The following is a 12,882-nucleotide window of genomic DNA, read 5'->3' on the forward strand; positions in this document are numbered from 1 at the left end:
CAAGCTTTTGATTTCTGCTTTCTAATTACACGTCAAATTCTACCATGAAGAGGAAGAAACATGCTGCTCTAAGCAGCAGAATTTCTTTTTTTCCCCCACTATAAAACAGTTGAAAACAAAACATGAGTAAAGTATGAAGTGCTTCCACATTTTCTAAGAAATTTCTAGAACTAAGTAACTTGCTTCAACACAAGTAAACCTATCAAAAACTGTGAGAATTCAAAAAAAATATTTCTTTCCAGTACTGACATGCCAAACTATCAATCACTGTTCATCATTAGATCTCAGCAAACTTTAAAGAAAGCGACTGTTAATCCCTTTTCCAAACAGCAAAATCCTAAGAGCAATTGTTAGAAAACTGTTGATGCACCAGTGATTTAACAAGATTCTCCAACTGTACAGCTCAAAAAAAAAAGCTGTCCAATCTTCCCTAGGTTCACTGAAGTATTTTTATAGTGAATTTGAAAAGAATGGGGTGCACTATTTGATGATGTTATAATGTCAAACTCCAATTCTAAGCAATTTTGAGACATTAAAATATTTCAGGTTTTTTTTCCTTCCTTTCTTCAAAATGTCACTCAAGTTCTTATCAGAGTTAAAAAATGCATCCAAGATGCAAGAAAGCATTATCACAAAAAGATATAAAGATATGAGAAAAACTGAATCAGAAGTCTGTGGCAAGAAAAAAAATTGAAGATAAGTATATTTAAAAGCTATCAGAGCATTACTAATACATATATTGCCACATCATGAAGTTTCTTTACAAGTATTTCAATTTGTTAATAGTAGTAATGAAACAAAAAATGCATTTCTGGGAGGACTGCTACATTACAAAGTGCTGAAATAATTCATTCGTTCATTTCATCTGAGGCATGTGATCAGAGCAAGGCATTAACTGTTGTGTCATTTTACTCAGTTTGTTTACTCTTGGAAAAATGCAACTTTGGCACAGAATCTATTGACAGACAGCAGAAAAGGCAAGAAGAGATCATCACCTCATAAAATGTTCACAACTATGATTGCAGAGACAGTTTGTTTTTCCAATATGGGTACAGGAGCTCTATTGAAGTCAACAGTCACATCCATTAAATTTTAAAAGACCAGTTAAGATTAAAATTGAACACCCTTTCATATTTATATATGCCCTATAACAGATGCTAGCCATAGGTTACATATGAGATATTCATATAACATTTCTAATATGAACCTCTATTCACATGTAATTAGCCTCTGATTAATCCATTTCTCCTAGCACTTTATTCCAGACTTGAGCAGTTTTCCTTTCTTAAAAAAGGAAAGTTATTACTCTTGACACAGAAAGTGTACCAAATGCCAATTTGAATTTAAACAGAATATGCTTGTGGTGAAGAAAAAGTACATAATGAATATAAAAATAAATACATAAAAATAATAAATACACATCATACCTAATCCCATATAAACAGTAAATGGGGTAGGGAGAACAATGAACTGGAAGCACTTTAGCAATAAATAATAAAGAACACACTAGCTCAAAATTACATTATTGGTAGGAGCTGGTAATTTATAATATAATACCTTGCTTACTGGTAATGCTGTTCCACTGTGAACATCTCCCTCTAGATCAAATGTGGTTTCCTGAACAGCTCTAGAAGACAACGTTTGAAGTACTCTTTAGAAATTATATAGGTAAACATTTAACAAACAAGGGACAGAGCAGCTAAAATTAGTAAATAAAAACTCAGCGGGATATACCACGATACCTATTAATAGCACCTTTTAACACACTGTATCAATTCTCTATGTAAGAACACGACAAGAAATTATCATCTTTGGCAAAACAAATTCTTAGTTACATCTTTTACTAATCAAGTGAGAAAATACCAAAATCACTTAAGTATTTTTAGTGTATTATATCCACTGTAGTAGACACTGGTTTTGCTCATGTTTTCAACATTAAATGTACAACAACTGTGTTACTGTAAATCATTTATAAATCACAGTAGTGCATTTTATTATCTGTTTATTCTAAAGAATGAATATTTTAAAACTTGATTGTTCAAGCTGCAATACCCCTCCGCCAGAGATTTTACTGTCCAGGCAAAGCTCTGCAGTAGTACAGTGCTTTGCAATTGATTATAAGAACCTCTAAAAGGAACTGTTTATTGATCTGCAGGCTAGATGTAGACTGAACTGAAGATTTTAGAAGCATCATACGACAGTTAAATGGCTGGAAGCCTGCCTGCAGACAGCTCTTACATCCAGCCCTGATCTGAGATTTAGTTCACAAACGCAACTAAAACTTGCACATGGATTTTCAGGGGGTTGTTCTATGACATCCTATATTTCATCTGTCTTGGGCAAGAAATTAGCATAAAACCCAAGAATATTAGTGGCCTACAGCCATTAGTAAGCTGAACAGAAAACAAGGGGATAAAGCTAAATAAAAGTGAGAGGGTGAGGGTCAGGGATGGGACATCCAGTGTAACACAACCTTGCACACATGTAAGACATCCTGTTACAGATAAGCAGTTCATGTTCAGAAGTACCCAAACGTGTATGGACAAGTAATCACAAGTCACAGAATTTCTTGGATGGAAGCAGAGCCACGAAATCAGTGATAACCAAACTTCTGGTAACACAGAAGTCCCCTTTACAGATCATTAACCCTCTGACTTTAGGTACCAGAAAGCAAGTCTACAGACACCCTGAAGAGAAATAAAGGAGTTCCTGCACAGTGAATTTCAACCTACCACTCTAGGTTTCCAGAACCTGTAACAAAAAGCCTAGCGCTGCTGAGACCGAGAATGGAACTGTGTATTTATACCTATTTCATTCAAATTGGACAACAAATCCAGTAATTAAAAATAAGCGTTTTACTCATTACCAGGACTGAGCAAGTAGTCAGGGGTTCAGAGAGACGAAAAAGGAGTAGACGCTCTCAGTGGAAGACCATCAACTTGTGAGTTTTTAAAGACTGCAATAGTCCAAAATACTGTCTTGCAATTTTAAAGCTTATCAGCCAAAAGTCACCCTCTCCAAGTTCTGTCACTTTTTGACTGTTTGCATAAAGCTTCCTTCATTTTGTAGCTAAAGAGGTGTTAGAACTTTCACACGAAGTTTGATTGAAGATCTAGACGGACTTTTTCACCTGTCATTAGTCAAGTTTTAGTATGGCTGAGGCAAAGGGCTTTCTTCCTGTTGCAAGGAGGAAGCAAATCACTGGACATGCCAGCCTCCGGCTTTTAAAAAAAATGCAAGTTATTTCCAAATGGCAAGTGCCTCTTTGCATGCTTGGTACATTCTACACTGTTTAAGTAGAGGTATTAACTTCCAAAAACTCACAGTAATTTTCTTTGACACAAGAAAAATTATAGCCTATGGATGACTTGAATGAATGAGCTGTCTTTTACTCATAATGAAGAACAGGAAAAACACCTTCTCTAAAATTCTCCAGTGTTTTTTAAAGGAAGCGTATGATAAAATTCCACATTAAAATAAATTGAAGAAAAAATATTTAAAATAGATATCTATGTTAATTCAGCAGATTAACCAGAAGAGACTTTCATTCTCCTCCAAACCATTTTTTTTCCTTTTCTAATCTACTATGTACTATGATAGCTTTATTTGGACCCTGATAGGATGGACGATATGATATATTTTATTTCATGCCATCCAGTCTGATTTTAAGATTGTTTCTTCTAAGCATTTCTATAGCCACTGAATAGAATACCTGAGCTGCTATAAGTCACTGAAACCATAATCAATATTTTCATTATGCATCTGTTAAAGAGATGTATATACAGAGAAGCAATAGCATGGACTTCTGGACTGTTAGTCCTTGCAACACAGAAACTAGAAGACAAGTAATCGTGCTATAGAAACGGTTGGAGTTTTAAAAATTAACTTCTAAGAAAAAATTAAAAACAGTTTTCTAAAATCAGCACACTCTTTACTTTTCCTGGAGATTGGATGAATTGCTTTGAAATACATTAACACAACGCGTTCAATTGTTTTTAACAGAAAAGTGAGCTTCAGGAAAACTTATCTGAATACTTCATAATGAAGCAGACACTTGCTAATTCTAAAAAAATTCACAAGGTGGAGCTCAAGTATTAAAATAGTTATTATATATTTAATACTTAAAAGCAGCTACTAGGAACGCATTTAAAATCATGCTGTAATCATAGGCCATTTATAATGCTGTCATTCTCTATTTTTCCAAAGCTCTCCCCTTCACCTTAGATGGAAGAAAATAAGTTGTTGTACTCACCCAGTTTTGTGTCTTGGACCTTTGACCATAAGACTTGCATCAATAGGTCTTTTAGGAATAATATGGTCCTGAGTGGGATCCACAAACTTAAATACATGAGATGACCCAAACTGAACCTTCATTCCACTTTGCAGCATAGTGGTTTCTGAAATACGCTGACCTTCCACATATGTTTCAGCATCAATGTTTCTTGGGGTTACAGTAACAACTCCATCCATATTAGTGAGGTCACAATGATGAGGCTGAATTCCTGGACCAAATAACTGGAAACAGAAACAATTAACACGGAATAAATTAAATTAAACTGCAGCAGAAATTAAAACAAGATTAAGCTGCAGCTTAATCTATTTGCAGACTAGTAACAGAATTCCACTTGCATATGAATTCAACATGAACATTTAGTACTAAAAATCAGTCAAGTTTCATTTAACTAAAATGTGCAGCAAGAATCCTTTAATGGAAGAAGTTTTTCACCTTTTTATCCATATGCTGTTTAGAACTATGTTTTTCTTCATTTGCTATTTCAGCATAAAATCTCATGATGTAAGTACTTAGAAGTCAACTAGCCACACTGATGTGGACGCAGGGTGCTATAACAGACCCCCTGGCATCAACTTCATATAACTATGCTTGCTTCATACATTTAGTAAATCCTACCTCACTCAAAGGGATTGACAGACTAGGACTTGAAAGCCATTAAGCAGTTAGGATAATACTAATAGTACTGGTACTATTTGATCCAGTGATTAAAAAAACATTCCATTTAAAATAATGGAAACCTTATTTTCCTCCTCAAGCAAGCCAGAGGATATAAAATACAACAGAGTTATGACCATTAACATGAACCTGGAACTATAATCTGCCCTCCAACCCTTGAAGGGTAACTTGATCTGCTCTTCATTAATATGAACCTTATAGTAAAGCCTGATCAATGTTAAAAAACAAAAACAAAAAAACTACATGATTCAAAGTTCACAGCATATTTAACTTATTTCCACAGTTACACAGAATTGACTGAAGGTCAGATCAGTTGTCATTTGAGTCTGCTTTTTCTCCATACCTGAATGGAATTCTCATCAAACTTTTCAGTTCCAACTGCAGTGACACTTAATTGTAGACGATAAAGCTTTGGTTTATCTCTGGAGTCAGAACCATCTGTAGAGCAAACAACAAATATTTTGCAAGTTATTAAAGCTCAAATGAGTAATAATATTGTCTTACTGAAGAGTAGAAATATGCACCAAAAAATTCAAAAAGAATGACATTCATTCAAGATTTATTGGGTTGTTCAAAGTAGTTCATCATAGTTTAAAAACATGGAAAGTAAACAGAGCCCGGGCAACAGAGGGCTGTTATCTGCAAGTGCAAAGAACAGAGTAATCAGGAAGTACTATTCTGAATATACCTTGAAAAACTATTTCCTTGGTAGTTTAAGCAATACAATTTTTGTTAACCTCTTAAGATTTTGTTTTCAAATACTGTTTTAAATGACTTTGAAAATAAGGTATGTTGAATTCTGTAATAACAGTATTTATAGATTTCACTAAAAGCACGTATCAGCAACATCCACCGTCATGTGACTGACATGCCAAACTGTTTCCTATTCAACAGATACTGAAGTAGGATGATATAAAATTAGAATTGTAAATAAATAAGAAAGTTACCTATGACAGAGCTTTAGTCTTGATATACAAGACTGTAGCACCCTTGGCCTTATCTTTAGAATCCCACTGATCAACATTTTCATCTCACAAAAATGTGGTCAAAGTTCACCTTCCTCCTCTCCCCAGACATACACATTCTCCAAATAAAATAAAATATAGCAATATACACAGGATGCAGCATAGGATTTAGCTGTTATCTTCATAGGCTCAAACAGATGGGTTTTGGCATGTATGTAAAATCCTCCCCACTTCCCAGAAAATACTTCAGACACTAAACTAATACTGTCACTTCTCACTTCCATCCAAATTTTTCCTCCAAAGGGAAGATGCAAAAAAAGGGAGGCTGCAAGGCAAAGACTGTCTTAGCTATGGACAAGAGCAATGGTTTAAAGTCATCCCCAAAAAAGTATTAGAGAGTATTACTAAAGCCACATAATGATACTGTCTTCAGTAGAATACTAGTCAACTTTAAATGAAACTAGTCAACTGAAAATTAAACTAGTCAATTTTAAATGAAAGTCAACATAAAGAGAACCTCTGTAAATCTGTTTTTTAACTCCCAGCGTTACTACCAGGACCTCTTTACTAAAGTCAGAATGTATGGCATTTAATCAAAAGTTTTCACTTAATTTATGAAGCACTTGATCCATCCTTCAATGAAAACTGTTTAAATGGATTAAGAGTCAACAGCACAGAGAAGAATTAACAGTTAAGAACTTTACATTGATCACAAGTAGAATATACAAAGGCAACGGGATAAAAAAACAGAACAAAGCGAAAGGAGGGGGACAGAATCACCAACAGGATTTTAAATTATAATACAGGAAGAAGTGTAATGGGTGTTCCTAACAATAACCTTCTTCTGTGGGTGTTGTGATGTTAATGGGCCATCAAGACATCAGGCAGAGATAGTCCACAGATTAGTAATCTCAGTATTTGATTCTAGAAACATACAGCTAGTAACACCGTACGCTAAACATGGTAATGCTAACAGTATCTGCAGCAATTGTGTACGGTTTTTAAATACTTCACAATGCTACGCAGAAATTATATACCTACACCTTCAACATCACCAAATGCAGACATGCAATATGTTACTGAATGTATTTGGCCACTTAATCCCAATTCTCTTGTTAGTTTCTCTCTTCAAAACTCACATGTCAAGGCCTAGAATGGCTCTTTCATTCATTTATTTATAATCCAAAACATTTCCTCCTTCTTCCTGCATTCTAGTTTAACTGAAATGACACCCAGAAGATAGAAAATTCAGTTTGGAATCAAAAGACATTTATCCTACAGGCAAAAATACCAGAATTTCAAAGTCAGTGCCACAAAATTCAGGGCTAGTTACCTAGGGATTTTGTTCTTAATTTCTTATGACACTTTCTTGTAAACCCTTTATATACCAATTAGAGGCCAGGCTTTACAGTAGTGGTTTGACTCCTAAGCTAAACATACTTCTCCCCCCACCTCTTATTATTTCATTTTTGGCATCTTAAAAAACAGTAAGTTCTAAAGTATTCCTACAGATTTCTGAAATATTGTTAAAAGCATGACAAGTGTTATGTAAGGCAGTGTTCATTTGAGATAACTTCTGGATCTCATCCCAGAGTTTAGCACTTGTGAATAATCAATCAATACCAAATTCATTCTAACAAATGTTTATTTCACACCACCATATAGCCTCAATACAGATGCATGTTGCATGTTTGTTTTTGCATATGAAATACATCGTAGTACCACAATGTTTCTGCTGAGGCAAATTAAGACTTGTTTCTCTGGAGCATCCACTCCAAAAGGAAAATGAAACAAACCACCTTACTTTAGAAACTACAGCACTAGATACAAACATTTTCTTTTTTCCCAGGATGATGAGAAAAAAAATCTAGGAGTTACTGAAAGCTTTCTGGAGCACATAAGTAACCATCCATCAGTAAAACAATTTCTACAGTAAAAGGTTATCTTGAAGAGCATTACCACTAGTTACACAAAGTATAAAAGGTCTTTAAGAAAGTGCCATTTTGCTCTGGGAGAGGGGAAAGATGCAGGTAGGAAGACTATTATACAACAGCGTAAAGCCTTGTATTTCCTGATTTTTAACAGCTAGAAGCTCATCTAAATGTTTGAAAGGTATTACAGCAGGCAACAGCTTCTGCTATATCTGCAGGAATGTCCATGCTCCCCAGCCATCAAAGTCCAAGTAAGCTTTTCTTAGCCTTTGAGGGACAAACTACAAGACTTCTGCTGGTTCAGAAAGGAGACATATTATCTCAGTCATATGTCTTAAGGTCCAGAATTCGGAGGTAACTTTTTTGAGCTAAAAAGATAATGGAAACATACATCTAGAGTTTGTATCTGACAAATTAATTATTTTATTTTAATTCAGAAGTTTTTCAAACTTTCAGGTCAAAGTCTTCAGGAAAGATGGGCATTAATAAACAATACAGAAGAAGCAGCAAAAGGTATAAAGGTAATGTATGAATTCCATACAAACTTGTTCAGTTTATATGCACACATAAGTAAACATGTGGCATGGATGACCTGTATTCTCTGACACCCATGACTTAACAACATATGCAGAGCTAAACAGGTGAAGACAGATTCCCAGATTCTAGTGTTTTCACTTGGTTGGTTGGTTTTTTGTTTTGAAACTCAGAAAATTGAATTGGAGCATCTGCCTCACGAATAAAAGCTGAGGACAATTATTCAAGAAACTTAGTTAGCCATACATTAAACTTAGCTATCCACCTGACAAAGCTTTCCTAGTAACACGACACGAAGCTTCAAATTAACTTGGTACAATTTGCCTTTGAAATAAGTCTCACAAGTTGTTCCCCCCCAGCCATGACAGAAGTATGGATACACAAACATACACATCTGCGTATCATGTTGAAATCTTTTATTTCAAGAGGTAATCCACAATCGGAAAGGAGAACTTGTTACCTAAGACAAAGTAGTTAAGATTCAACACTACACCTCAAACAATGCTACAAAAACATGTAATGAATGGGAGTGAGCAATCACTGTTAAGTACATCAGCTCAGTGATTTTTAACATAGATGTCTTTTTCTGTTGATCAGAAATGTACAATACAGGTCTCCCTTCATGGATATAGCTTTTACGGTGCAGTAATTCACCACTAAAAGGTGAACGCTACACGGATGATGATTTAAACTGATTTTGCTAATCCAGTGCTTGAGACAATGCTGAGGAAAAGAAGTAACTGCTTAAAACCAGACTAACTGAAATGATGAAACAGATCTCAGAAAATAAACGAGCCCAAAGTTGAGCAGAAATACTTCCACAGGGATTGTACTTAAAACTTTGTTTAAGATTGCATTTAAAAAGTATGAGATTTACTGCATAAATTACTATCTAAACTCTTAGCACTTTCTAAGAAGTTTAAAAGATTGGTTTGGCAGATTTAAAGTATCTTGCCAAAGTCAGGATATAAAGAGCGCTATTGAATTTCAGACAAGATGTGCATTGCTACCAGAAAGAGCCAACAGTCAACATCTGTGGTAAAGGAAGATTCAGAGAGGAATGCGACAGACAACTAAAAGTAATGTGGAAAAGTGTTATTGCAGTTCTGTTCTCAGAAAGAAGGTTTGGCTGGGGAAACTGCTCTGGCCAAGGCTTTCAAGCTTTGCCAACTTCTTGTAAATCTTCTTTCTTAGTTGTTATACCTGCATGTTCTCAGCATCTCCCATTGCTGTCAGTTCTACAGTTCAGAGCTGTTTTTTTTTTTTTGTGATGAGGGAGAGAAAAATGTTTTAGAGGTTTGGGATTTTTTTTAAATCCTTTACAATTTTTATTTTAGGCTGGCAGGATGTATGTCCGAGGCTTTTGTCATTTTTCTCACCCTTAAAATACTGTAATTGAACAACTGCAGTTAATAATATCCTTGAAATCATCAGCAGCCATATTCAGATAATTTAGAGAGTATCAGCTATTCAAAGTGCAGCATTCAAAGTGCTGCTCACTTCAGTCTATTTCTGTTACTATCAGACATGTTTCTTGGTTAATTTACAAGACTTGAAAGACAAAGAGACAATTGCCAACTGCCATATTTACACAAGCTACTGAAGTGCATCCTCTGCTGTACTGTGCAGAATTTGATCTTCAGCCTATAAAACAGTCATAAAACCAACCAGCAATATAAGCAGCTGTGAGGAAGTAGAAAAACGGGATATACTCCCAGTAGCAAACACACTGAATTAGTACAATAGCACAGGGTATGAAACTGAAGTTTGCCAGGTTCTTCTACAAGAACAGAGATGTCCAGTGTTTTGATGGGAGCACACTTCTACAGGAGTTATTTCTCTAATAAATACAAATATCTTGAAATGCACTGCTCTGAAGAAAGAGACTCTAAAGTACCAAGAACTTTTTTTTCAAAATAAGGTGTCTTTTGTCTTATTTCAAAATAAGACAAAATAAATTGTTTTCTCTCCCCCTCCAGTGAGATACAACTAAATGCCGGGCTTTCTACTTAATGGTCAGGTGTTCCTGCAAAGAAACCTATGTTCATTAGTTCAGCAAACTGCCAAAACTTTTCTGCTCTCTCTGCAGTAACGACTTTAATGCAACAGAAGTCTGAATTCAGAGTTGAGCACTGAGTAGGAGGGACAGAAGAGTTCTTTAAGCCCATTATTGTACCCCACAGCCATGAAATGATGAGAAACATCAACAGATATACGATATTTTATAGCAGTCTACAATAAAAAAGATGAAACTGATGCTAAAAAGCTAATTAAAGGAAATAGTATTTTGGTAGAAATTTCACCATCTTGATTCCTAATGCAAGAAGAATGGGGCTTTGTATTCTTGTCTATTTGGCAAAAACAGGATATATCTGTACATTACACTTACCTATAAGGAGAATGAAAGATCTGTGATGATTTGTAGGTTAGCTTATAAATTTCAAATGCTACAGATAAAATTTAACAAGACAGCTGTCTAGTGTGGCTAAATTTCTTTGATGTACGCTGTTAGACAACACTACAAAACAGACGTTAGAGATACAAAAGGATGCTATGGAACCCCACAGAATAAATTGAAAATTGAGGGCATTTTCCATTGGTTCAAACACCACTTCCTATAACAAAAATCATCACTGATTACATCACCAGCATATCAAACACTGAAGAGCACAGTTCCATGCCACTTACCCAATTCACTTTTTAACTATGAATTCTGCAAGCAGATGGATCAAAGAACCATTTCTTTTACCACGATACTGTTTGTAGAATGTTCTATGAAATTTGTTAATCTTAACTGGAAGGCTGAGCTCTTTGGATAGCAGCACATTAATAATCTACTTGATATTTGTTCACAAACAGAATAATTAAATTGCACCTGACAAGACGTAACTATCTCACAGAAGCAGTCCCTTGGAAAAAAAGAAAAAAGATAAGCAAGATAGCCTTTCGTTTGTCAAAAAGAAACAAAAGATTTAAAGCCAGTGATGTTTTTAGTGACTAATGCGAGAAAAGTATTAAATATAGAGTTACCTTCATAAGTGTGATAGTTGTAGTAGGCAAAGTGATTCCTTCTCCCTGGGGTTAGAAACACATGCAGATGACCCAGGTGAAGGCAGCACCAGCAGGACAGATACCATGCAGAACATGCGGAAGAAGGCAGGAAAAGAAAAGACAGGAAAGGGTGAAACTGTAGCCAGACACTTACTCAATTTAAAAGGATGAAGTGCATTTAACTCATTCAACTTTAGAAACTGCGTAGCATATAAAGACATCAGTACTACAAAGCTACTGGATGAAACAATTTCTATTATTGTTTAGAAGAGCGACAACAAGCTGTTAGAAGAAAAATGTGAACAATAGGTCAGTCCCACAGGCAATGTGCAAAGGCTCAGTGCATAGCCTTGCCACCTGTGTCATTTCAGATTGTTTTTCCTTTCTCAGTGAATGGATTTCTTGCTCCACTGCCAAGGCACAGAGTTTTAATACTAAAGCAACTAGGACCATGAAGAGAACAGAGAACAACATCAATAGAAAGTATTATTAAAAAACACAATATTCACATGTGAATCTAACTTCAGCCTCTAGAATACAATACAAACTGCATTTAATACTGTGCACTGCTAGTTTTGTCTGTTAACAAAACAAACAAAAAGCCCCCCTACTATTTGACTATAATCAGAACTACAAACAAAAGGTTAGAGCAACCTTATTTTCAGAAACAATTTCAACCTTGCTTCCTGAAAGGTAGGCAGCCAAACTTAAAGCTGTGAATCACTTGTTTGGATACACCCGAGTGTATCCAAGTTAGAGCTGATACAAAAAAGAGCTGCAAGTAACTAAATCACAAAAAAGTAAAAGTCCAGGTCCAACCTTTAAACATGAAGACAGTAGAAATTAAGAGAAGTTGTATGTGTTTTTAAATGTTGTTGTGTTATAAACAAGCTCCTCTAGATGTTCCTAGATCATAAAATTGTAATTACAAAGCAGCAAAAAGAGTTGTAATGAAGTCTAAAATAAAGCACAGACTTGCTAGCGATTTGAAGATTTCACATAGGCTGGCAATTTTATTTAGCACGTGTTCCATTTAAACATTCATGTGCTTGTCCTTCTAAACATGTATTTTTAATGTATAGCACTGTCAGATATAACTTATTAGGTATGCTGCAGTATACTTCTGAACATAAGATAAATCACAGTTAAGCAATGCTTTTCTGTCCCTCCCCTTCCAAAAAGACATATTTACAACAAAAAGTGGGACTGACAGATTCTAAGCGTTTGAAAATCGTACATATATGCATATTTTTTAAAGTAAAAATTTCAAAAAGCAAAGCCTCTGTGCACTTCGTCTTCCATAAGAAGTGGTGGATACAAGAAAGCAGTAAGGTAGAATCTTACTCATCTTAAATCCCAGGACAACGTACTAAACTGTTCTACTAATTATCAAGTTTTAAACCCTCATATCCAAAGGAAGGTGAGGACTGAA

General features: G+C 35.2%; 1 protein-coding gene across 28 annotated transcripts in view; it reads right to left on the reverse strand.

Annotated features, from left to right (window-relative positions):
• Positions 1 to 12,882, reverse strand: part of AFDN (afadin, adherens junction formation factor) — a 130,257-nt gene that overhangs the window by 69,713 nt on the left and 47,662 nt on the right. For 22 of the 28 annotated variants that reach the window (XR_010830301.1, XM_066994094.1, XM_066994110.1 and 19 more), the window contains exons 9-12: positions 11,430 to 11,474; positions 5,313 to 5,407; positions 4,253 to 4,515; positions 1,558 to 1,627 (exon numbers count right to left, since the gene is read on the reverse strand). Coding sequence is in view for 27 of the 28 variants with exons in the window: in XM_066994094.1 (XP_066850195.1) it covers positions 1,558 to 1,627; positions 4,253 to 4,515; positions 5,313 to 5,407; positions 11,430 to 11,474 (473 nt within the window). In the remaining variant the exon portion in view is untranslated. The remainder of the gene's footprint in view (positions 1 to 1,557; positions 1,628 to 4,252; positions 4,516 to 5,312; positions 5,408 to 11,429; positions 11,475 to 12,882) is intronic. The other 6 variants (XM_066994117.1, XM_066994104.1, XM_066994112.1 and 3 more) reach the window with 2 other exon arrangements.

Source organism: Anser cygnoides, chromosome 3, assembly GCF_040182565.1.
Source record: "Anser cygnoides isolate HZ-2024a breed goose chromosome 3, Taihu_goose_T2T_genome, whole genome shotgun sequence".
Classification (NCBI taxonomy): Eukaryota; Metazoa; Chordata; class Aves; order Anseriformes; family Anatidae; genus Anser; species Anser cygnoides.